The sequence below is a fragment of the Panthera leo genome, chromosome A3, assembly GCF_018350215.1.
Source record: "Panthera leo isolate Ple1 chromosome A3, P.leo_Ple1_pat1.1, whole genome shotgun sequence".
Lineage (NCBI taxonomy): Eukaryota > Metazoa > Chordata > Mammalia > Carnivora > Felidae > Panthera > Panthera leo.
Genome location: NC_056681.1, coordinates 128,321,572 through 128,347,785, shown reverse-complemented (window position 1 = coordinate 128,347,785; position 26,214 = coordinate 128,321,572). Strand labels below are relative to the sequence as shown.

Below are 26,214 nucleotides of genomic sequence, written 5' to 3'. Positions count from 1 at the left end.
ACCTTAGAAACAGATAAGACACGCAATGGGAAGAGTCCTTATGCAGGGTTTGACCCCCAATGGGAAGAGACCAGACACAGACATAACAGGTATAGGTGGCATTCTCCAGATTGCCAGGTGAGAGGTTTACAAAGCAAGTGTGTCGGTTTGAAGAACAGACACGTGATGGGTAGAGAGATGCTAGCGTGTTAAGTGAAACTTCCAAAGGGTCTTCACCATGGCTTCCCAAGTGAATTGCCTTAGGAACTCTAAAAGTATTTCATGCATGGGCTGCACTTCAGACGTTCTGAAATACAAGGTCTGTAGTGGATCCCAGGCTTCAGCACTTCTTAAGAATGTTTCCAAGGGGCTCTAATGCGAAACAACTCCCCCTGCTCTTTTGATCTACGTTGCCCTTCTTCATCCTTCAAATCCCAGGTCAAGTATCACCAGCTTGGAAGCCTCTTCAGGTCACCTTTCCACGTGGCTGTCACACGTCTATAATCCCAACACCTCTTGCGTCTGCTCTCATAGCCCTTATCACACACAAATGTGTCTGTCTTGTCTCCTCACCTGGACAGTAAGCCCTTGGAGGACAAGACCAGGTCTTCTGTGACTTTATATTCCAAGTATGTGGACAATGCCGAGCACACAGGTGGCTCAAGGACCACTCCTTCAGTGAGTAAAGGACATATGGTGAGAAAAGGCACTGGAAGGGGTCCCCTGGTCCATCATTAGGCACGTGTCCCCTACTCCACACAGCGCCTGAAGAAAGTCTCTCTAACCTGCTTCATGCTTCAATATCACTTGAATGTCCCATCATTTAGTTACCAAGTGCAGCAGAGATGGTCAAGTACTCTCAAGACACTATGAAAAGGGGAGGCCTACTAACCCAGAAATCTGCACCTCATGAGGGCCTTTCACTTTCTCAAAAAAAAAAAAAAAAAAAAAAAGAACACAGCTCTGGAAAATAGCAGAAGCCTTAAATACACTGAGAAATCAGTCTGAGACGGGATGCTTGCTCTAAGAAGGCATCTGCAGGTTGGACAATGTGATGCCACTGTTTTGCCTTTGGGCGAAGCATGCCCTTTGTATGACAGATACTCTCATCAGCACATATATGTATGATGCAAGCTAAGCAAAACACTGTATCAATCCATGTTTCCAAACTTCCCAGTTATGATTTTAGTCCATTATTATGCCAATCAATGGGTGATACACTTCGACATCCAACCCACTATTTTCCTAAGGTCTTAGACTCTATCTGTGCAAAGCAGCTCAATAACCATTCATACTTTGATCCACAAGCAAACAATTACAGAGAATTTATCCAGAAACAGGTCTGAGGAACAAATGGGTGAAACAGAGGACACTTCCTACTCCTCTGGTATCCCTGCAGAACATGAGTATGGACAGGTCACATGTGATAAAATGAAAAAGGTCACATGTGATAAGATGAAAAAGGAACAAACAGTGATTCCATTTTGAGATGCTTTTACTCTTCAGGAAAATTTTTTCTGCTGCAAACTCCACCCTGCAAAAAATGGTAACTTTGACATATTAACAAATTTTGAATAGAAAATATCAAACTAAGTGACACTGTCATGTTTTTGTTCGTTGCGGTTATTATTTTTGATTCAAGGCCTAATGCAGTCCCCTGCAGAGGCTGGTAAAATGGGGAGAATACTACCCACTGCAATGATCAACGCTGAATCTGAATTCAGTTCAACCAACCACTGGCTGTGTAACTTAAAACAAACAAAACAAAAATAAAAACAAAACTATTCTTATCTCTGAGACATGCTTCTTTACAACGTAAAATACAACTGATGGTAACTATCAGGTGGTCTGTTATTCAGATTAAATAAAATACTGTACTAATAGCATTTGATACGGGGCTTCTCTTGCAGTAGGCAAAGCAAATGCCGCCTACCAATAAATGTCTATGGAACTGAAAAAAAAATACTTAAAAGACAATCAAAAAAAGAAAAGCAAGCAGTAATAAAGAATAGTTAAAAGGGGAAACAGCAATGTAACTACACTCTTCATGTATATTCAGCATTGTTTCTGAGACGTGCCATGAATTTAATAATAGCTTTTTGGAGAAAAGCAAACAAAGAAAAACGTACTCATCGATTGTGAGACACCCTGATTTCAGAAATAAGAGGTTAAAAAAAAAAAAACATACATTCAGAACTGAAGGAAAATGGTATACTTAATAAAAACCTCTAGTATTCAAGAGGCCCACACAGTAGATAGAAAAGTGGTATTTGTTCCCCCTCTTTCCAACTACATATAAATACTGATTGAAAGAAGGATTATCCAAAAATAAGTGACAAGAACAGGATTCTGGGAAAAACAGCAGTTCTACTCCACATACACATTTTCCCCAATTTTACCCCATACATCGATGTGCTCAGTTAAGACAGCATCATCCAGATTTACTGGTGGTGAGAGACAGCCAGAAATATGTAAGTGGCAGGTGTGGATAGGTCTGCCAAGGACACAATGTTTTGCCCTCCCTTCTCTTTTCTTCTTACTGATGCTTGGAATATAGACAAGATGGCTGAAACTCCGGCAGCCTTTAAATCATGAGGTATTCACTATGGATGACAGAGCAGAGAGAGAGGGAAATGAAAGAAAACAGTTGAGGAAACGATTCTGGAACCTTAAAAAGAAGTAAGGAGATGAAAGAGAAAAAAACACACAAATGGTAAGATGCCATCGGTGAACTTGCGTACATTGAATTCTTTTCAAAATATTCTACGTGAAAAGATATGCTGCCACACAGAAAATTCTTAAGTGAAATACACATGTACCTTGTGTGAAGCAAATACTTCAGAGTTCTTAATTAACACATAAAATCGGAAAGCATCGAATATTTATTGAGCACTTTATACCATTCACTGTAAGAATCACTTCACATAATTAGAAACTTAAATAGAGGAATCCTATCATCCTTATCCTTTTAAATCCTCAATATTAGTAAGTATCCAGAAAATGGAAGGCACTCAATAAATGTTTTAAATAAGTGAATGGTGGTGTCAGGTTAAGTATTCAAAACTACTGAAAATTTATATTCTTGTTTTTCCCAACTTCCATTCACTCATATAGTTTTTCACTTACGGATCTCCTAGTAAGACTTACACACGGTCAAGGAGCTAGAACTTTCTTTCCTACCTTCTGTTGTTGGAAATACCTCCTCCCCTTCAGTTTTCGTCTCAGCCAGTTTTCCAGTTCTTAGCAATACTTCTGCAAAGCTTTCTACTGGAACGTGCTGATACGGGTCACAGGTCACTGCAGACTAGACAGAAGCGGTTACACCGTTTAGTAGGGTGTCTTTTCTTCTATGAAGATGTTCTAAGAACAGAATCATAGGCTTTTATACCTTCTGATGATGCGAATTATAACTTCTCACTTACTAAAGCACATTATTTTATGTAAAGTTTCAAACAGATTTTAATCTCATAATATGTCATAATAGACACAAGTCATATAAAACCAGTGAATAACATGAGTACGAAGCCAAAGATGTACATTTTCAACAATATTTTAGGGTTTTTTTTTTACTGAAATGCCCACAAGAGCATGACAGTTGAGCCTACGTTCTTAGGCGCACTGTCCTTACCTCTGTGACAAAGGGATCGGAGAGGACAGATTCATAAAAAGGATGGTACCCTTGTCTTTCTAGCCCTTCATTGGCTATGGTTCCCGTTTGATAAGCACCGCCAAACTCTCGCCCCTAAATAGAACAAAGTGAAGAACAGTGGGTAAAAAGAAAGGCCCTGGGGGTGGGGGGAGAAGGGAAGCAGGGATGATTTCAGGAGAAACTGACCCACGTGCAGTGTGTGAGCTACAGAGAGTGTCACAGCAACACAGACACCCAGCAGAGGACGTAGGAATAACAGCTGCCCTCTAAGAGGGGCGTTTCCACCTGACCCTGCAGCGCCTCTGGATTCTCCGGTCACTTTGACATCAGTGAATCAGAAACAAAGAAGCAATCAGTGTTCGACTCACGGCAAGTTTTCTAGCCTACAGTCAGAATAACCTTCCTCAAACATCACTTGGTACACATAGCTCCCTTGCCCAGCTTTGAGCAATACCAACAGGCAGCAGCATCAAGTCTAAACCACGTAAAATAACACTTAAAGTTCCTTGAGGTCAGTTAACATCATTAGTTAACATCGAAGGCTAATTCTTCCCTCCAACCAGCCGATCTACTACACGCATCATACCAGCTTCTAGGCCTTTCTTCCACTAGGAGCAGCCTGTCCATTGCTGACTGACTCGTTAAACCCCCCTGCCACCCCCCTGCTTGCAGGCCTGCCTCATACCTCACTGCTGAAACCCTCCCAGCTGGAGGCTGGAAGGAAGTGCGCCCCTGTCACGTCCCCGCTCATGTCGCCGCTACCCCACACCCCACCGTGTGCCAACCATGACCTTGGGCAGCAGCAAAGGCCCTTCTGTACATGACGATGACAACTACAAGTACACTTACCAAAAATGATCCAGTATCAGGCACAGGGTTAAACATTTCATCTGAGACACATACCCCCAAAAGGTCCACGAGGGGAGACAGAAAAGTGACCAAAATCATAACCCAAGTGACACACACCACGATAGGAGACGCAGAGCCGTCCCCCAAAGTCAAGCACTCTCCATCGCAGTCAGTGGTATGGACATCTACCCAACCGTCTTGGCCAGGTCATCCCTGGTTCTCCTCTTTCCCACAGAGTCCACACCCAGACCACCCACAGGCCCACAAAACGCATCTCCCACTGCCTCCCTGGCTCTCCAGTCACCCCAGCACTACCTCTCGCCTGGAGCCTCTTTGCTCCTACTCCTGACTCACCCGGCCAGCTCTCTACACAGCACTCAGATGACCTTAAATGAAGGTGGATCACACAACAGCATTGCCTGCACTCCACGCCAGCTCCCCGTCCTACTCAGAATAAGACCTGTGGACCCCACCAGTGTCTCTACAAGGCTCTGGACACCAGCTCCTTCCTCTCATCTCCTACCGTTCTTCCCTGCTGCTCTGTTCATACTACACAGGCCTCCTTTCTGTTCTACAAGGATGTCAAGCACCTTCCTCCGAAAAGGGCCCTGCATGTGCTCTATGTGGCTCAGTCAGGCTTCCGCTGAGAGTGAGTCCTGGGAACCCCACCTTCTATCCACGTCAGACATCAGAACTTCTCTCTCCCCCCGATACGGATCCTTCTCCCGCCACCTTGCAGAAGCCTCCTCACCGTCCGCATGACTGCCTACCGCTACATTATTGCACAATTACTTTATTGGCGGGTCTGTGTGCAGGCTCTGCCAGGCAAAGGGCTTGCCGCCCTGCTCCCAATCACTAGCTTGGGCTCTGGCACACCGAAGACGCCTGAAGAGTACTTGGACAGCGAATAAAATGAACGCTACACCCAGAGAGCGTCTGGGGTGACCTGGTAAACAGCATGTTTCTCTTTCCTCTGAGCTTTCCGGAGAGCCCAAGGACTGCAGGGTGAGAACGCACGGAAGTCAGCAGAGGAGCAGTGGATTTCATGCATCACAGAGAGCACAATCGCTCAAACGCTTGTCCTGACCTCGACTTCCAGAATGGGTGAAAGAGTCTGATACGCTGCTCTCTTTACCCAGAGCACCTACTAGAAACTGAATGTTCGTGTCGCCTGCTGAAATTCACATGTTGAAATTCTAAGCCCCAACATGACAATTAAGAGGTGGGTGGGGCTTCTGGGTATATATACACGATGAAATATTACTCAGCCATAAAAATGAATGAGATCTTGTCATTTGTGTTGACATGGATAGACTTAGAGGGTATTATGCTAAGTGAAGTAAGAAAGACAAATAAAATATGATTGCACTTATATGTGGAATCTAAAAAACGAAGTAGCAAACCAAAAGAAAAAAATAAAAAGGCATAAACAGACCCATAAATAAGAGAACCGGTGGGGGCCAGAGGGGAGGGGGTGGGGGATAGGCAAAATGGGCGAAGGGGAGTGGGAGGTACAGGCTTCCAGTTACAGAATGGGTAAGTCACAGGTAGGAAAGGTACAGCATAGGGAACATGGTCAAGGCCACTGTAAGAGTGTTGTATGGTGACAGATGGCAGCTATGTTTGTGGTGAGTACAGGATAGCGTATAGAGTTGTCAAATCACTATGTCATACTCCGAAAAAAATAAGAGTTGGGACCTTGCAGAGGTGGTCAGCTCTGGGAAATGGAGCCCTCATGAATGGGACGGACCAGACCTCTTATAAAAGAGACTCCAGAGAGCTCCCTCACCCCTTCCACCATGTGAGAACATAGCAAGCAGACCCCAGCAGACACTAAATCTTCCGGAGCTTTGATCTCAGACTTCCCAGCCTCTAGAACCATGAGGAAGAAATGGTTGTTGTTACGCCCCCCAGTATGTGGTATTACTGTTATAGCAGCCCAATAACCTCAGCCTTCCTGCCAGCGTCTAGCACTTTTTCATGACTACTGGCCCACATAAATACAGTAAAAACAAGTAAGCACTGATGGAATCATTTTCCTTTTCATCCCCCTAAATTCTAATTCTGACATCTAATCACACCTAAATCTGTAGCAGTGTCTTTTGCAAGACCCTATAAAATTCTATAAAATAAATGCCACATTCTATAAAATAAATTACTCTTCCCCTGGATGATGGGAGGCTTAGATTTCTTAACGGATTATTTTAAGGATCTAGAGAAGAGAAAGCTGTAACAACATGAACACAACTGAAAACCAGTGCTGATGGACTGACATAAGCCACACAATGGGTCTTTAGAAAAAAGAGGCATCGCTTACTTGAAGTGGCCGAAGGTAAGTTAAAGACTTCTTCCACCACTGCCCATCACTCACGGCCTGCAGCACGGCCTTGGTGGTGGTCGTGGTGCTGGACAGGACTTTCATGGTGGCCGCGGTGCCCCAGTGGAACAGGTCTGTGTTGCTGCCAGGAACGCTGGCTTCACCCTAGTTAGAAAAGAAAATGGCAAGATCAAAAATGTAGGCTGTCACTGTCGTAGGAACAGAGGGTGATCATGAGGTTACTTACAATTATCAGACACAAAGATACATTGTAAAATCCATCTGTGGGGCACCTGTATGGCTCAGTCGGGTTGGGCGTCCGACTCTTATTTTTGGCTCAGGTCATGATCTCGCAGTTTTGTGGGTTCTAGCCCCATGTCGGGCTCTGTGCTGACAGCAGGGAGCCTGCTTGGGATTCATTCTCTCTCTTTCTCTCTCTCTGTGCCCTTCTCCCACTCATGCTGCCTCTCAAAATAAATAAACTTAAAAAAAAATAAAAATAAAAAATAAAATCCATCTTGGCTAGCAACAAAAAAACGGGAAATGAAGCATTATTGATATATCGTACCTCCTTGGAGCATTTACAAAAGAAAATTTGGTAAAGGAAAAACCATCATGGTGCATTGTCAAAGAATCCCCTTCAGAAACATTTACAAAGCAAATAATGGGCTCTTGATTTTTTACCAATCTAATATCCTACAAAGACAAACTCCCATTTATTTCTTAGACATTCTGAAATATTTGTTATTTAGGTTAATTACGAAATAAATTATTCATTTGAACAATGCTACTATGACCCAGACAAAGGGAGAGAATTCAGAGGGCCCATCTATAAATGTCGAAAGGTATTTTGTTTTTCATGTAAACAACTTGATGATTAATAGTGTTTAAAAGGTTTATAACATGAAACTTCCTGCCAATCTTGAAGCAATCAAGCGAAAATTCTGACTCCCCATTTACTCACCTGAGAGATTCCATGTGGAGAAAAATGCTAATATATTAACTTCATTTTAAATGGAAATGACAACAATCACATCTGCTTCTGATCAAAGAAAAACATTACTTGTTCTACAAAAACCAAGTTCTTGGTTTAGTGTTAATCTACTTCCGCTTATTTTAAGTTTCCCATTTAATAGAAAGCAAAAATTGAGGCCTAGTCCCACTATTTCAATAGCCTTCTTAATACTAATAGAAGGAGAGTTTAGTTTGGCTATTTAGATCCATATCACAGCACAAGCAATAAAAAATGTAAACTATGTAATCACTCAGTAGTCTCCAGGGCATTATCACACCACAAATAATGCACCATTGCAGACTATCCGGCCAGTTGCCCTTTATGGTAAGTAGCATTAAAGACCCCCAAAGACGTCCACGTCCCAATCCCTGGAACCTGGGAATACACCGCATTTCATGGCAAAGGGACTCTGCAGATATGATTAAGGACACTGACCCTGAAGTAAAGAGTATCCAAAATTACTGGTCCTTTAAACGAGCCTTTAATCACACGAGCCTTTAAACAGAGAAGCTTTCTCAGTTAGGGTCAGAGAGAGGGCGTCCGGGACATGCCACGGGGGAAGAGGCAAAGAGAAACCTGAGGCATTGGAGACTCAACCCATCGTCGCTGGCTTTGAAGACGGAGAAAGCGACCACAAGCCTAGGCATGTGAGCGGCATCTAGAGGCTGCAAACAGCTCTGAGGTGACAGCCAGCAAGGCTACAGGGACCTCCGTCCTATGACCACAAGGAATCGACTTCTGCCAACTCCATGAGTGAGCATGGAAACAGATCCTCCTTTGAGGCTCGAGAAAAGAGCACAGCCCTGTGTGCACCATGATCTTGGCCACGTGAGACTAAAGACAGACCCATCAAAGTCTGCCAGATCTCCGTCCTAGGGGAATTAGAAGATAATTTATTTGCATTGTTTTTAAGTGGCTGAATTTGTGGTAATATGTTATAGCAGCAATAGAAAACAAATACATCATGTTAGGATACTTAATTTCTAGAAAACTCTGTGAACTTTACTCTTACTTCCAAAAGGAAATGAATTTAAACTTTACTAACCAATGCTTACAACTTAACTTATCCAGTTTTTGTTTAAGGCTTCTGGTAAGATTTTCTAAACTGTGCTTTAAACATGAAAAAAGTTGTGTCCCAACACTAGAAGAAATGATAATTAGGTGACAGAGTAGTGGTGCTAGCTAAGCTATAATGGCAACCATACTGCAATATAAATATGCCAAATTAATAACCTTATGCTAAAACAATGGTTTATGTCAAATATATCTCAATTTTAAAAAAGTTTTAAAAACTGTTTCCCGTGGGCTCTTTGGACATTGAGAAAAGTATAAAATACCAACTCAATGTAATCATTGTCATTTGATTATAAAAACAACATAAACACTGGATGTTAATACGGAAAAAAAATCACATTAAGTTGCTTGTATACTTATAAGAGCAACAACGTTAAAAAAAAACCGTTTGGGGTTTAGGTGCCAATAAAACACAATACCTCTCCTGGGTTTCAGATCATCTCAGATACTGCAGCTTGGTTCACTGAATGCCATTCTGCCCCTACAAACTGTCCTACTACTGTTACAAGTTGATACGTTAAAGACTACATCTCTCAGACTCCCTATATTGGCGTTGCACACATAATCTAGTTCTCCTCTCGAAAATGCACCTGCTGCATGGAATTTGGGAGGCAGAACTCTAGTAGAGACCACACCTGTTACTTCTGCCTTCTGCTGCTTTCCTTCCTTCCTTCCTTCCTTCCTTCCTTCCTTCCTTCCTTCCTTTCCTCTTTTCCTTCCTTTCACAGTCTTAGTTATTCTTCTACAACAGTGGTAATAGAAGCCCCAGTGCCCAGACTCTAGTTTTATGCGTGTAAAGGCTGGCTTGTATCCTGGTAGTCAGTTACCACTGGAGCCAACTGATAAGGAGTGGCTTTCTGCTTTCCCAGCTGATTTATGGCAGATTGCAGCTCCCCTAGCAGGCAGGTTCTGTAATTTTTCTAGTAGTTGGTCTTAGAAACACATCTAAAGCCTGCTCCTCCAGTCCTTTCAGTGATTTTTAATCCTAATCTCCATAAAGCCCCTAATTTTCCATTAAAAAAAAAAACAAAACTCCTTCTGCTAAGAGCTAGAATATTTTCTGTAACTCACAACTGAATCTTGCATGATTTTTTTAATTAAAAATATATAAGTAGGAATCCGAGAAATCAGCAATACTATCTTCATTCTGGAATAGAGAACATGGCTTAAATCCACTGTCATAATTAGGCTAAAATTTTTCTGCAAGTCTTGGAGTAACTTTTCCAAGGAGGAGTTGAGTCTACAGAGGAGACAAGCCTAACCAAAATCACCATGGCAGCTCAGAGGGAAACTGAGCACAACGAATACCCAGAACTGCCTCAAACCAGTGCCGCCCAACCCATTAGCCATAGTCATGCGGGGCTATCGCACGCTTGATACGTGGCTATTCCAAAATGAGATGTGCTGTAATGTACCACACTGTATTTCAAGGGCTTTGTACTAAAATAACAGATAAATAACATAACCCTCATGTGCGTAACCTCAAGGAACAAAGATCAAAGCAGAATGCACCCTTTCTGTGGACAGGCATAAGCAGGAGGGAGCCCAGCTGGGGTGGGGTGGGGTGGGGGTGCTAAGCCTTACATTTCCAGTTTCTTCTCTCAATTTCAGCAATCAGGACAATTACACACACCCCCTCTCCTCAGCATGTGTTGGACGGAGGGGGTGAAGAGCGTGGACGGAGAGATGATGAGAGACTTAAACTCATCATCCAAACCTCAAAGGACAAGGCAGGAAGTCCTACGTAAGAAAAACCAGACTTCTCCCTTCAAGAGTGATAATGATGGCAGCTTGCTATGTGCCAGCACTTTACAAAGTGCTTCATACATGTACTGGGCATAAGAACCAGAAGGAAATACACACACACACACACACACACACACACACACACACACACACACACAATAGCTTTAGTGGTAGCATTACTAGGATTCCTTTCTGTCCTTAATCTCTTTGCTATGTGAGGAGACAGCAGTGGAGGCTCATTCAGTCACCGCTTTGGTACCACAAACAGCTGGTTCATCAACGAAGAAAAATAAGCTGATTCCAGCTCCTGCACTGCAGAGGCCCCTCTTCGCTAGTAAGGCCACAACCCCAGCCAAGGAGCATGTGATGTCACACAGTGGCAATGTTACCTCCAGCTCCTGTCCCGCATTTACAGGGTGTGGCCTTAGTCTCCTGGTCAGCCTGTCATCGTGCATGTGACCCACCAAGTCCGGCCTAAGCACACCTCTCCGGGCTACCGAAAGCTGTGGAGGTCGTGTATACTCTGCTTCATTCTGTGTCTAAGATCACCCCACTTGCCAACCGCGCGTGGAGAGGAGAGAGCTCTATGTGTCCCTGTGTGAATAACATTGCCAAAAATAGTTCTTCGCCAGAAATAAATCTCAGAAGGAATCTGAAGTATACATTGTCTCTCTTTATATAGATATAGGAGATACAGATATATATATAAAATATACAGTAAGCATCTCAATTTATTGGCTATATTTCTGAATTACTTAATATTTACAACTGGAAAAAAAAAAACCACAGAAGCAAATTAGAATTCATTCACTTACACGGCAGTTACCCGTGACTCTCATTCGGTGTCACGCCCTACACCAGGCAATGAGGTGACAAAAACAGGGAAAACACAGTCTGTGCTCTCAAGTTGCTCAGAAACCAGGGAGGGAGGCAGAGATGTGGACACGGCCCTGCAGTACAATCTCAGCCTCTAAAGTAGACATACATCTACGGTGCCACGCGACACGAAGAGAGGCCACACCTCCTCTGCCCAGAGGCGCAATCACAGAAGGCTTCACACAGAAGGTAGTATCTCATCGGGAAAGAACGCAGGCCCCCCCACCCCCCAAAGGAGGAAGAGATACTTTCAGGCAGACTTACACAAGAACGAGAGCGTGAAATGAAACAACACAGGAAACTGGAGGAATCTTGATCAAGTCAGTGACGGTGTGGACAGTGGCACGCGAGGGCAAGGGGCCGATCGATCACCAGCATGGAGGGACAGAGAAGGAGCTGGAGCGAGAACCCCGCTGACCAGGCCAAAGCACCCCCGCTGCTGGCCTGACAGACGGGAAGCCACTAAAACCGTTCACGCAAAGGGAGTGGCAAACTCAGATCTGTGTTTTAGAAATATCATTCCAGGCACAAGAATCCAGTCAGGAGGTTGGTGTGTTAGTCCAAGCTCAAAATAATCACGGGCCGAATTAGGATCGTGATGCTAGGAACATATGAGGTTGCCATAAGGGTATTTTGCCACCTGAATGCATATATTAAATTTAAATGTTTTTATTTCTAATTCTTCTCAAAGTGAAAAGGGCCTGAGGTAAGTCAGATAAGCAGAGAAATTCAAGGATTCTGACTCCAACTTCCTAAGAAATAAAGCACATGGTCACCAAGCTGGGTCTTAGTGAAGAGCAGAGAGAAAGAAGAGAACAGAAGATAAGTCAGGAATCCAAGCAAACATTCATGGTTAGCTAAGCAAGGTTAGACGCAGTGGGGGAAAAACAATGAACAATGCAAGTTACTGAGAAAGAATGAAGACAGGACCAGGTTTGCAGAGAGGAATAAGAAAGATCAGGGGGCAGCTGGATGGCTCCATCCGCTGAGCATGTGACTTCAGTTCAGGTCATGATCTCAGGGTTCGTGGATTCGAACCCCACATCAAACCCCTCACTGGGCCCAGCACTGACGGTGCAGGGCTTGCTCGGGATTATCGCTCTCCCTCTCTCTCTGCCCCTCCCCCACTTGCGCTCTGTCTCTCTCAAACTTAGGAAAAAAAGATATATATATACACGTATTTTTTTTTCTAGGAGTGATGTCTAATAGGAGTCTGGTTTATATTACATAAGAGACATGACGGCTACCATTTACTAAATGGTTCCTATGTGTCAGGTGCTGGGCAGGTGCTTCCTCTGGTCATTCCTGAGTTTTAGAATAACACTGCAAGATAGGTATGCGGAAGCCATATGATGCACAAGTAAAGTGCAGATGCTGCCCACACGCAACTGGTCTAGGGGTGTCTCCTCTTCCTGACCAGGTCGGGCTATCAAAACATGTGGTCCACTTGTTCTACAGAGGGATGTGACACACGAGCAACATCACAAGCACATACGAATGTATTTGAGAGTACTTACTCTCCTGTGTCATGAAAATACGATCTCATTAAAGACGGTTTGAAAAATTCAAAAGGTTAGGGGGAAAAGAAGATAGTACTTATTCACAGCATCGCAATACAAAGACAATACTGCCAGGATACAGTCTCTCTTCCTGTCTTTAATCCAGGCTTAGAGATCTTTCTTTAAAACCTTTTATCGAAGAAGAAGATACATTAAAAAATGTATGCACGCAAGCATACAGTTTGGTAAATTATAACACACTCATGCAATCAGCACTTAGACTAAGTCACAGACCATCACCAGGATCCCAGATGCCGCTTTTGAGATCACTTCTAGCCATCCCCGTGGCCGAGGTAGATGCTATTCTGACTTCTGGTAGTATAAATTAGTTTTGCCTATTTTTATACTTTACATGAATGGAAGTGTGTCTTGGGGTCTGATTTCTATCATTCAACATAAATTCATCCATATTCTTGCAAGTAGTTGAAGACTGTCCAATTCGTTGTTAGCGTGATATCGTTACACTGTTAATGTAACAGTGTTATATAGTGTGAGCATATCAGAACTTACTTATCCTTTTTCTCTATTGATGAGTATTTGGATACTCTCCAGTTTGTAGCTAATACCAATAGTGCTGCCTTGAACATGCTAATAGTTATCTTTTGGTGAATATATGCGTTTCTGGAAACAAATCTAGTAGGGGGATTACTAAAACATAGAGGATGCATATGTCCAGACTTAGTGAATAGTGCCAAACATTTATACTCTAACCAGCAATTACAACAGTCTGGTCACTCCACATCCATGCCAACATCTAGCATTACATGTCTATTTCCTTTTAGCGGTAGCACTGAGGATATAATAGTATCTCTTTGTGGTTTTAATTTGAATCTCTCTGATGACTAATGAAGTCGAACAGCTTTTAATAGATTCATTGGTCATCTGACCATCTTTTGTGAAGTGTCTGTTCAAGTGTTTTGCCTTTCTTCTGTTGGTGATCTGCCTTTCCTACTCACCTCTAGTTCTTCACATGTTCTGGACACACATCCTTATTACATGTACAAATTGTGAATATGTTTTACTACTCGGCAGATTATATTTTCATCGTCTTAATGTTGTCTTTTGATTAACAGAAGTTCTTAAATTTTACATTACTCTAATTTATCATTTTTTTCACTTTACGATTAGTATTTTTTGTATATTTAAGAAACTGTTGCTTACTCCAAGCTCACAAAGATGTTCTTCTATATTTTTGTTGACCTGTAATATTTTTGCTGTAAGTAAAATCCTGTTAAGACAGTGTCCCACCCTCTCTCCTATGCACCTGGAGCATTAGATGCATCCTTTCAATGCACTTACCATAAAATTTTGATAATCTCATTTTTTTTTGTTTGCCTTCCCAACTAGACAGTAGCTTTGCAAAGGTAGGGATTATGTTTATTTACCACTATATCCTCAAAGCATGGGAAAATCCTCAACTTATAGTGTATATCTGTAGATATGTAGAAGTCTGGCTTTACTGCACTATTGAAATGTTTGAGGATACACTTTCTCAGGCCTAATATGTTGTGCCTATAGTAGCTAATGTTATTCAAATAAGACTTCATGCCACATTTCAAATCGTGTTCACCTTTATAATCTTCTTAATTGAGAGGGTGTATTGAATGGTTAAACTGTCATCAACTAATCCAAGTACAGAATTAAAACTACAAACAAGGTAAGAAATAAACGGCACTTGAACAGAATGCAACTTCACTCAGGAAAATCACGTCAACTGAAAGATATCAAAAAATACAGGCTATAAGACAATCATTCCATTTCATAAAATGAACCTAAGCTTTACCTCTCTATTTCATACAGATAGGCTAACTTCAGACAGGACATTTAAGACATATGAAAATTAAAAGCTTGTTCCAGAAGATAAATGAAATTGACATGCTCAGAAATGTACGAGATAAAAGGCTTGTAAGAGATTCCCTGATGAGAATTACAAAAGAGAAAGTAAAATAAAAGGCTCATTTGGACCACAGAAGAAGCATCGAACTTTGGGACAGTCTACCAGAATTATACTCTACCTAGAATTATTAATGAGGAAAATAGTTTTCATTCAAATACATATAATGGGGGGGAGGGGAGGCTGGGCAAAATTTACTCCTGAAACGATTACTACTGGTACTTTTTATATTCATAGTTGCACACTGTTAATTAATTTAGAATGTATAACAGCAGAAATAGATTAATCCCCCAAACCAAATCAACAACTGCCAGCATAAAATTTAACATGAAATCTCATTAACGTCAATATGTTACACAGCTCAGAGGTTAACTTCCAAAGCACTAACAGTATCTTTCAAATTCTACAACAGACACCATTACCGACCAGGTTCACGACAACAAGAACAGTTCCACATCTCAAGTTTGGCTTACAGGGTCTTGTTGATCAAGGACTATAATGAATAATCTATTTTGGAGTTGCTACCTCTGGTATCTGGTAACATAAGGGTTAATTTCTGAGAAATCTGTTTGCCTCCTATAAACTGAGTTGGTGGTACACATAAAATAGGTAAGGATTACAATTAGCGCTCGAACTGAACTCATCCACCATCCCTTCCCTTCCAACAGATCTTTAGATGATCCAAAGTTCTTCCCTGCACCCAACGCTTCTAGCAAATTTCACCCTGAACCTAAAATATTAAGAATATAGTCTTTATTATTACTGGTGATACTTTTAGAAGTGTCTGAGGGAAAAGAAAGAAAGAGAAAAGAGAAGAAAAGAAAAGAAAAGAAGGAAAGGAAAGAAAGAAAGAAAAGAAAGGAAGGAAAGAAAGAAAGAAAAGACAAAATAAAAAGAAAAGAAAAGAAAAAATGAATCTGTCAGAAGCAGCAAATCGAAAAATACCCTATGGAGCAAATTGCTCTAAGGTCTGACTCTGCTTCAGTTCATCTGCTAAGTAACAGGTCAGGTTATATAATTCAGATGTTTTCACCTTTGCGAATCATGAACCCCTACACAATTCTGATCAAAGCTGGAAGTCATTCCTCCAGAAAACAGAATACACATGCTGTGCACACACAGGAACACACAAAGTCACATACACACACCCCCCACACACACACAACACACACACACACACCCCAAATACAGCACACTACTTCAGGGGCTTTGGGAATCAAACCCTTCTTGAATCTGCTGGCATTCCTGGACCAAGATTAAGAGACCTGTAGTTAGGAAAAATACAGGTATGTGAAGTATATTTTTATTTTCTTTCACCATGCCAAATTTTTAAATCTCTTTTGATTAAATAATTTGGGGTTCTAAATCCATCCACAAAATAAATTTACTGAACATATACCCCTGGCATGCTTACTATGTTTAAGACCCAGTGCTAGGCAACAGGGTTACCACAATGATTAAGACATTGTCCCTGCTTTCAAGGAACTCATAGTACATTAGGAAAGACAGGCAAACAGGAAATTTGCCTTATTTCACCAATGAACTGAGAACTTATCAAATTGGATCCCACTGGAATATTCTTCCCCTTATAATAAAAGAATTTATCCACACCCATCATATCCACATCTTAACCTTCCTCATTTATTTTCTTCACATATTCAACAAATATTTGGACATCAAATACAACAAGGACACTTGTAGTAGATACTGAAAACAGAGCAGTGAACAAAACAGGACTCCTGCCACCCAGAGCTCCTCTTGTATTCCAAGAGGAGATAAGCCAAAGATAAATATAAAGCATGTCAGAGAGGTGTATCAGATAAATGATAGGAAAAGAGCTAGGAAGAAAAATAAAGTGGTATATTGGGAGTAGGGGGAACACTGTAATTGTGTATGCAGGGACCGGGGAAGCTCTCACTGAGCAGACATTTGAGCAGAGACCTGGAAGGAGCGAAGATAAGTCACTGAATATGTGAGAGAAGAACACAGCAAGTATAAGGACCAGAGGGAATGTTTAGAGAATGGAAAGAAGGGCAGTATGCCTGGAGTACAGTGGGCAAAGTCAGTGGGGGGTTAAGGAGAGAAGAGATCAAGTCAAACAGGTAGTAGGGAAGATAGATCATGGGTGTCCTCATAGGAGATCATAAAAGCTTAGCTTGTACTCCACGCAATGTGGCATGATCTGACATATTTTTAAAGAATCACTCTGGCTGCCTTGTTGAGCACCAACTAGAGCAAGGAAAAGGGCCGAAAGAGGCAGACAAACAGAACACTACCATAAAACTCTAGGTGAGACACGGCAATAACTTAACCAGGGTGGTAGCAGTGGTGATGGTAAAATATGGTCTAATTCCAAGTCCACTGGGAGAGTGCAGCCACCAGGCTTTCTTGACAGACTGCTTGTGTTACACAGGACAAAGAGAACTGAGGAGGATGACAAGGTTTATGACCTAAACAACTAGAAAGATGGAGCTGCCATTTTTTGACATAGGAAAGAGCACAGAAGGAACAGCACCGATAGCTGGGGTGAAGGGTGAGATGCTAAAATCAGTGGCTCACTTTTAACACGTTCAGATGCGATGCCTGTAAGAAAGGGAAGTACAGATGCCAGATTGGCAGTCGCGCACACAAGCCTGGAACTCAGAAGATCAGGGCTCAAGCTACACGTAGAGAATCACCCGCACAAAGTTGCACGATCACACGTGCAATCAGCTAGGGAATCAGCAGAGACAGAGAAGAGATTAAAGACTGAGACCTGAGGTATCTAACATTTAGCTAGAGAAATGAGGAAGGACCAACAAACACGGTGAGAGTAAGTGGCCAATGAGGTATAAAGAAAACGAATAGACTGTCCCTGAAACAAGTGCGTATCCGATGTTACTGATACGTCACGTAAGATAAAGACAGACTTGATGCGTGAATTTACCAATAGGAGGTCACTGGTGACCCAAACACAAGCTGTTCTGAGGAAACAGTGAGGAGAAAAAGACGCATGGAGAGCACGCAAAAGACAAATGGAGAAAAAGATGTGGCCACTACTGTGTATAAAACCAAAGCGTGTACACAAAGTCCCTCAGCATGGTACAGATGAGCCGTGTGATCAGATCGCAAGGCCTCCTTAAAAGCAAACTGTCAAATCCCCCAGATTTCACTGAAACTGAGACATGTTATTTGAAAAGTATCCTTTGCAAGTGGATTTAAATCCAAGTCTAGATTAAAAAGTAAAAAAAAAAAAAAAAAAGTATTCTTTGTTACTGAAAGAGTCAAAGAAACTTAAAGAAACGAAACGAATGTATTAGAAACGCGTGTACTCTGTGAGAAAGGGCAGGATGAAAGAAAGAAGAGAACCTGGAACATGAGTGGCAGAGCCCGGTGAGGAGGCAGCTAATCTAAGCCTTTCTGAGGAATGGAAATCCGTGGCCCCGATTCTCCGAGCCAATCAAAGTGACAGGATTCACAGTCCTGACCATCAAGCCGTGGACCGAGCGATCACAGTCTCCTACAAGCATGCCAATGGGCAGAGCACGCCCTCCTTCGGTCAGACCTCAGTGAGAGAGGATACACCACATGGTGAATGAAATGCAGGAGTCTTGTGAATCGTGCTGGCTCTGCGTTATCATCCAGTTCGCGATGTCACAGATCACCATGAACTCAGTCTCACGTACACACTCATCAGGCAATGTTATCCAAAAAAAAAAAAGTTAATAAGGACCTACTCTGTTCCCAGTGATGTGCTTGTGTCACAACAGTAAAGAAAGCAATCAGCACTTAACAAAGTTATGGAGAATACATTATAAGAAGATAGGAAATTCTCTATCTCAGGAGCTCATTCCCACCACTTTATCCCAGAGCAATGCATGACTACACAAAATGTGTACGTAAAATGTTCACTGCGGCTCAGTCTAAAAGAGAGGAAAATCAAACATAATCTAAATGTTCAAAAACAAAGCAAAAGATAAATTTTTGTACATACATCAAATGACCGCTAACCTGCCATTATATAAATGGTCTGTATATAAGGAGAAGGGCAGCTATCTGTGACAAATAACATTACGTGGAAAAAAACAAGCTTTAAATTAATATGCAGGGGCACCTGGGTGGCTAATCGGTTAAGTGTCCCACTTCAGCTCAGGTCACGATCTCACAGTTTGTGAGTTCAAGTCCAGCCTCGGGCTCTGTGCTGACAGCTCAGAGCCTGGAGCCTGCTTCAAATTCTATGTCTCCCTCTCTCTCTGCCCCACCCCTACTTACACTCTGTCTCTCTCTGTCTCCCCAAAATGGGTAAACGTTAAAAAACAATTTTTTTAATGTGGAATTAATATATGCAGTATGAATCCATTTTAAGTTTAAAAAATAATAATTCTCCAGGAGATAGACAATAGCTATCCAGAAAATCTGTTCATACTCAGAAAAATTCTGGAAGATATATATAAACTTAAAAATGTTTACCTCTAAGGAGTGGGCTTCATGGTATGGGTAGAAAGAACTAAGAGAAGAAAGAGAACTTATATACTAATGTACTGCTGATTAAATTACTTCATAATTTATTATTTTTTTAATGTTTATTTATTTTTGATAGACAGAGCCTGAGCACGAGAGGGGCAGAGAGAGAGGGAGACATAGAATCCAAAGCAGGCTCCAGGCTCCCAGCTGTCTGCACGGAGCCCGATGTGGGGCTTGAACCCACAAACCGTGAGATCATGACCTGAGCTGAAGTTGGGCACTTAACCAACTGAGCCACCCAGGCACCTCTATTTCATATTTTAAAAAGTAGAAAGGCCAAAGCTACCATAAATTTCCATGTACTTCTTATCAAAAGTTAACAAATATTATTAATATTTTATCATAGATGTTTTACATTTCTTTTTTTTTTTTTTTTTAACTTTCAGGAATAAAATATGCTAAATAGTGTCAGTTATCTGAACCCATGCCTCCTCTTAAATGGATTGCTAAAATAAAAGATTGTGTTATTTTTGTAATTAAGAAAGCCATTATGAATTCCAGTCAGGATGGAGCAGTGAACTCCTGTTGCAATGTGCTCATGGTACTCCAGAATATTAAGGGTAATTAAAAACAAAAGTAGAAAGGCACTCACGTTCAATGGAATTCAACATTTCGGGGCTCGGAACTGAGATGCTGACAGTGGCTGTGAAATGCTCCTCTCGAGGGAACTGTGAATCGAAAGGATCCCCTGTAAGAGGATCAGACCCACTGCCTGGGATTATGTATTTATACAAAATTGCAGGAATAAAGAGGCAGAGAACTAACAGGGCCCAAGTCCCTCGTTGGCTCCATGCCTGGATTCCTCAGATCCTCAACAGTACAAGAGGTTGGGAGTCCCACGTCAAAAGGTATTAATAGGACATGACATGTTCTGGACCGAAGCACTAAGGGTACAGACTGAGGAAAACCACAAAACTATAGAATCCTTAGAGAAGGTCTAGGGAGATACAAAGTAAACAGAATGGAATGACCCCCTCAATGAGCTTGGAAACCAAAATTCTAAAACACATCGGGGGCGGGTGGGGGGGGGAGGGTGGATAGGAAAGTGATAATTTTAACAAAAATCCATTCCAGATGAAACTCTTTCTTTTCGAACTTCAAAATATTAATGTCTTTGTGCATACCAAATATGAAATTTAAAATCCTTGGCATGCCTGCATGACTCCGTTAAGCATCCGACTTGGCTCAGGTCATGATCTCACACTTTGTGAGTTCGAGCCCCACGTGGGGCTCTGTGCTGACAGCTCAGAGCCTGGAGCCTGCTTCGGATTCGGTGTCTCCCTCTTTCTCTCTCTCTGCCCCTGCACTGCTCACACTCTGTCTCTCTCTCTCTCTCTCAAAAATAAATAAACATTTTAAAAAATGTTTAATTCTTTATGAAGGAATAAGCTATCATAAAACATAAAAGAAAACAAAACAAATACCATCTCAATGAACTAATTTTTGTGTATGTTAAGAAGCTCTAATTCACCTTTTCGTATATGAATATTCCTCAGGCCTACAGTTATTTCACACAAAAAGTGGATTATTACTTCCTTATCAATAAACACAGGAGCCAAAACTATAAAAAAAAAAAAAAAGCATAGGAATAAATGCTCACACCCTTGAGTTATGTGTCCATTTCTTAGATACGATACCACAGCATAAGCAATAAAAGAGTACTGGTAGGCTGGACTTCAGCCACATTAGACATGTTTGCACTTTATGAAGATGAAAAGCTCAAGTCACACACGGAGAGACAAACATTTTCAAATCACCTACTCAAGAAAGGATTTGTAGCCAGAATTTAAAAAAAACAAAACAAAACAACAAAACTCTTACACCTCAATAAGCAGCAGCACCAAAACAGATGTTCATGATCATTAGTTCTTTGGAAAGAGCATACCCAAATGGTAATGAGATACCACACACATCCCCCCTCAGAATGGCTTTCGTCAAATCCAGGGAGGAACAAGCGTTATGAGAATGCGGAGACGCTGGGATCTGAACACTTCCTGGTGGGAAAGGAAAATGGTGCAGCCACTTTGGGAAGCAACCTGCCATTTCTTCAAATGTTGAACACATGTATGCATGCAATGTAGCAGTTCCACTCCTATACACCTACATGAGAAATCGAAACCTATTTCTCTATTTCCATATTTTCCAGCGAATAAGTAGAAATAACCCACACGTCTGTCACCTGGTGAATGGAAAAAGAAATGGTTTCCTATGATACTGAAAGCCAACTGTCCTTTTGCTCACTTTTAGAGATTTCTAAACAGTCCTTTTATAAATTTGAAATCGCTCTATGCTTAGCCCCTGCCACAGTTATAAACATTAATTAGTCTAGTTGTATAAATCTATGGGCACTTAAAACGCTCATAACAGGTTTTCCCACAGTGAAAATGATTTTTTAATGGGAATCTTATATATAATCCATTTCCAAATCTAATTAGATTCATCTGGGGGGGAAACACCATTGGCTAAGTGATACAACTAATACTAGCTAAAAACAAATGTTAATATACTCTAAATGGTGGAATACTGCTACATCTAGAAAGCATAATAACCAACATTCATAAGAAACTGGAAAATTGTAATTTTGGTAGTTATTCACAAAAATATGCATTCTGGTCTATTTATACACTAATATCTTGTTCATGGGGACAACAGCCAATATCTTCAAACCTGTAGGCTCTACTTGAACTAATGCAAATGCTACCGCATAGCAATTACATCTTTACTTTGCTTGGATATATAAATAAAAATTATTATTTCCACAACTGAGTAATGAAAGTCTTGAGCATTAAGCAGATTACATATATAGTCAGCTCTCATTTATGAGTTAGAATTTAGTGTGGTTATTATATCTACTGTTAATGTGTTAACGCACAGCAACGTACAGCTGAGCACTGTATTTTAATCTAATAATAGTAGCTATAATATTCTGAAATGTGCTTCATGAATCAAAGCCATAATGTGTTCATTGAGGGTTTAGATTTGCACTTCATGAGATCTAGATTTTCTGCAACTTGCTGAGAAAGGACACACGAAGCCAAGAAAGCTTTTTAAGGAGCTACAAAAAAAAAAAAAAAAAAAGAGAGAGAGAGAAAGATTTTAAAAAATAAATAAATAAAATAATCATTTTGGAAGAATCCCTTTTCCTTGCTAAGTAAAATGTGTAAAAGACTGCCGTGTAAAGGTGGTCTCCTTCATTCACTAAAGAGACTAATGGAGCAGGATGTGCCCATTTGTGGAGACACAGCATGTCCTTCTCTCTCTTTTTTTTTTTTTTTTTTTTTTTTTTTTTACAATGAGCAAGAGCTAGTTTTTTTTTTTGTTTTTTTTTTTTTTTTAATTTTTTTTAACGTTTATTTATTTTTGAGACCAAGAGAGACAGAGCATGAACAGGGAGGGGCAGAGAGAGAGGGAGACACAGAATCTGAAACAGGCTCCAGGCTCTGAGCTGTCAGCACAGAGCCCGACGCGGGGCTCGTACTCACGGACCGTGAGATCATGACCTGAGCCGAAGTCAGACACTTAACCGACCAAGCCACCCAGGCGCCCCTGTCCTTCTCCAAAGAAGCCACTAAAGGGCCAGGTTGACACTTTGTAATTCATTGAAGAAGGAGAAAATAGGAAACCCAAAGTCACAAAGGCTTTTCATGGCTTGTATAAAGGATGGGGATTCAGAATAAGCTTAGAGAGCGGAACTCAGCAGAAACACTTTGCAATTATATACTGAACAGAGAAATCACACACCCCATATGCTGGCCAAAACATAACAGATCTCAACAGCCACCACAGCACATATATATGAGTTAAATGGGAAATTCCTTTTATTTTAAGCCAAAATCTACTTTATAATTAATTTTTACCACAGAGTAACCTGTATGCAGTGGGAGTTTCCAAGCGGGCTTTGTCGAACATTTCCTACGCATTCGCCATGTGACAACCCCATTACGGACGGTGCAAAGATAAATGACCTACTTCCAGTTACCACGTAATACCAAAGCATACCACGTACATGCTGACACGATGATGTGAGAATGTGTGGGGGATAAAGAAGCAACAGTAATTAGAGAACTCGAGGAAAACCTGACGAAGAAAATGATACTTCAGATGGGCTCAAAGCGTAAAAGAGATGACCAGAGCACAAGGCAAGAAGGGCAGCAGAGGCAGCCAGGAAAGTAACACCAAAGGTGTGACAGAGGCAACTCCGGAGAACGGTGGCAAGGTCAGTAGGACTGCAGCCCAGCGCATGTTTGGGAGGCGTGAAAAGAGACAAGGCGAGAGAGACAGACGGGAAGACGGGAGATGTGGCTGAACCGCTGGAGAAGCACCAGAGGCTCAAAAGATACGAAACTTGGGATAAAGAAGATCTCACTGAAAGTAGGTCTTCACCTGGACCTTGAAAGATGGTACAATTGGCCAACTTCCTCCTAATACACAGGACATTCGGTGACTGCTGGCCACAAGTGTTCTCAGTCCCACGGAGAAAACACCACAGAATTTAATGTGCTCTCATACCCAGTGATAACAAACGGTAATCAGTACGACTACAAGTCAAAGCATGCCAAAGAAGAAACGTATCCACCCACTCCAGGCCCCTAGAAAACACTTCGGCTTCCATCCAGAGGGAGTCCAACGACAAAAAAAGTCCACTGTCTGCAGTGTTGACAGTGGCACACAATCCTCTACCCGGTGTCTAATCTTCTCCAACTGCGATACCTAAGCTGGTAGCCAGTAGCCTCATGTGGCTATTTAAATTGAACTAAAATGAAATTAAATTTAAAATTTGATTCCTTCGGTGTGCTAGCCACATTTCGAGTACCCACGGCATATGAGGCCGGCGGCCACGGTGGGATACAGGACGTCTTCCTCACTGTGGAAAAATCTATTGGTGGATGCTGTCCTGAAGTCACCATCACAGGAAGAATAGGGGAAAACTCCCGAAGCACAAAAAGGCCCCATTCTGAGATCCTCAGATCACTCGGCACTGAACTAGGGTTACACCGGTATCTTCAAATTGAATTTTAATAGAAAAGAACGAACTGCGGAAATGGCGTAGTCATACATAACCCATGAGGAATAATATCTCTGCAGAAATTCCATGAATAGATTCTGCAACTGAAACTTTGTATCAGATGTTTAAAAGTAACTATATAGTACACAACTGCAAAGGAGTTTGGCAAAATGGATACAGCCAATTAAAAAAAAAAAAAAAAAAGATTAGGTGCAGCTAACGTTCCACAATAGATGGCTTCCAAAATAGAATGACGTTTCAGAAAAATGAATGACGTTTCACATTCTGTAGGTGAAGCTTAGGCGCGCCTGGGTGGCTCAGTCGGTTAAGCGTCCGACATCAGCTCAAGTCATGATCGTGCTGTTCCAGAGTTCGAGCCCTGTGTCGGGCTCTGGGCTGACAGCTGGGAGCCTGGAGCCTGCTTCGGATTCTGTGTCTCCCTCTCTCTCTGCCCCTCCCCCCACTCCCACTCTGTCTGTGTCTGTCTGTCTCTCTCTCTCAAGAATAAACATTAAAAAAAAAAAAAGTGAAGCTTACCATTTAAAGGAATCCTGTGGAAAACCAATCAATAAAGAGAATTACTATCTCTTAATTGACCCAATTAGAATGTCAAAAACTGGGCTACTTTGTTCAACCTAAAAAAAATGACAATTCTATGTTTTTAGAAGCAGGTCTGGAGAGTGAATGGCCATGGAGCCAGCACTGACCAAAAGAAAAACGGTGTCAGGGCGCAAGTATTCTTCCTTTCTCTCCCAGGATGAACTATCCTAAAGCACGTACACACTTAGGTGGTTCAGACATATTTTATTCACAAGAATCTCAGTGAGGCAAGGGAAAAGGAGACAAATTCTATAGAAAACGGGCAAGAGAACCGAACAGATACCTCACAAAAGAAGAGGTCTCCAGAGCTAATTCCGTCTCATTAGTCATGAGAAAAATGCGAACCAAGATCCCAAATAGATACTGCTAAATACTTAAGAGAAGAGTTAAGATTTTTAAAAAGCTAACAAGGCCAAATTGCTAGATTGGAATAAATGGCTCCTGAAAGTACAATCGGGGGCGTCTGGGCGGCTCCGTCGTTGAGCGTCAGACTCTTGATTTTGGCTCCGGTCATGATCTCACATCGTGAGTTCGAGCCCCACACCAGGCTCCACGCTGACAGTGAGGGAGCCAGCTTGAGATTCTCTCTCCCCCTCTCTCTGCCCCTCCCGTGCACGCACGCTCTCTCTCTCTCTCTCTCTCACAAAATAATTAAGGTAAAACAAACTTGAAAAAAAAAACAAATTAAAAAAAAAAAGAACAAACGGTAAAACACCTTTGGAAAATCATTTGGGATTCTTGACGGAGGCTAAACGTACAGACAGCCGCTAACACACGCTTCCAGGCCGGGGTAAACAGATGCCGGACAGAGTGGTATGCACATGTGCATCAGCAACACGTACAAAACGCTGATGCAGCCTCATCTCTAGTAGCCAAGAGTAAAAAGACACCAACGCCAGTCAACGTCACAGTGGATGAACTGTAAAACACGCACACCGCAGCTAATTTCTCCGCAGAACAGTGAATAAACTATACACGTGTAAGAACATGAAGGAGTCTCGCAAAAATTATGGAGCATAGCCATTTCCATTAAGCACAAAAATAGGTCAAATCCTATTGGGAGGGGTGTGATGGGTATTAAAATTCCTTAAAATAAGAACAAGAGCCACACAGATCTGGTGTCCCAACACTGGTGATTTCCGGAAGGA

The 26,214-nt window shown here is 41.7% G+C and overlaps 1 protein-coding gene across 5 annotated transcripts in view; it reads right to left on the bottom strand.

Moving 5' to 3' along the window:
* The window catches only part of NBAS (NBAS subunit of NRZ tethering complex), a 329,015-nt gene that overhangs the window by 122,579 nt on the left and 180,222 nt on the right, over nucleotides 1-26,214 (bottom strand). For all 5 annotated transcript variants that reach the window (XM_042933639.1, XM_042933641.1, XM_042933640.1 and 2 more), the window contains 3 exons: nucleotides 6,795-6,959; nucleotides 3,608-3,721; nucleotides 3,160-3,283 (listed from right to left, as the gene is read on the bottom strand). In XM_042933639.1, coding sequence (XP_042789573.1) covers nucleotides 3,160-3,283; nucleotides 3,608-3,721; nucleotides 6,795-6,959 — 403 coding nt within the window. The remainder of the gene's footprint in view (nucleotides 1-3,159; nucleotides 3,284-3,607; nucleotides 3,722-6,794; nucleotides 6,960-26,214) is intronic.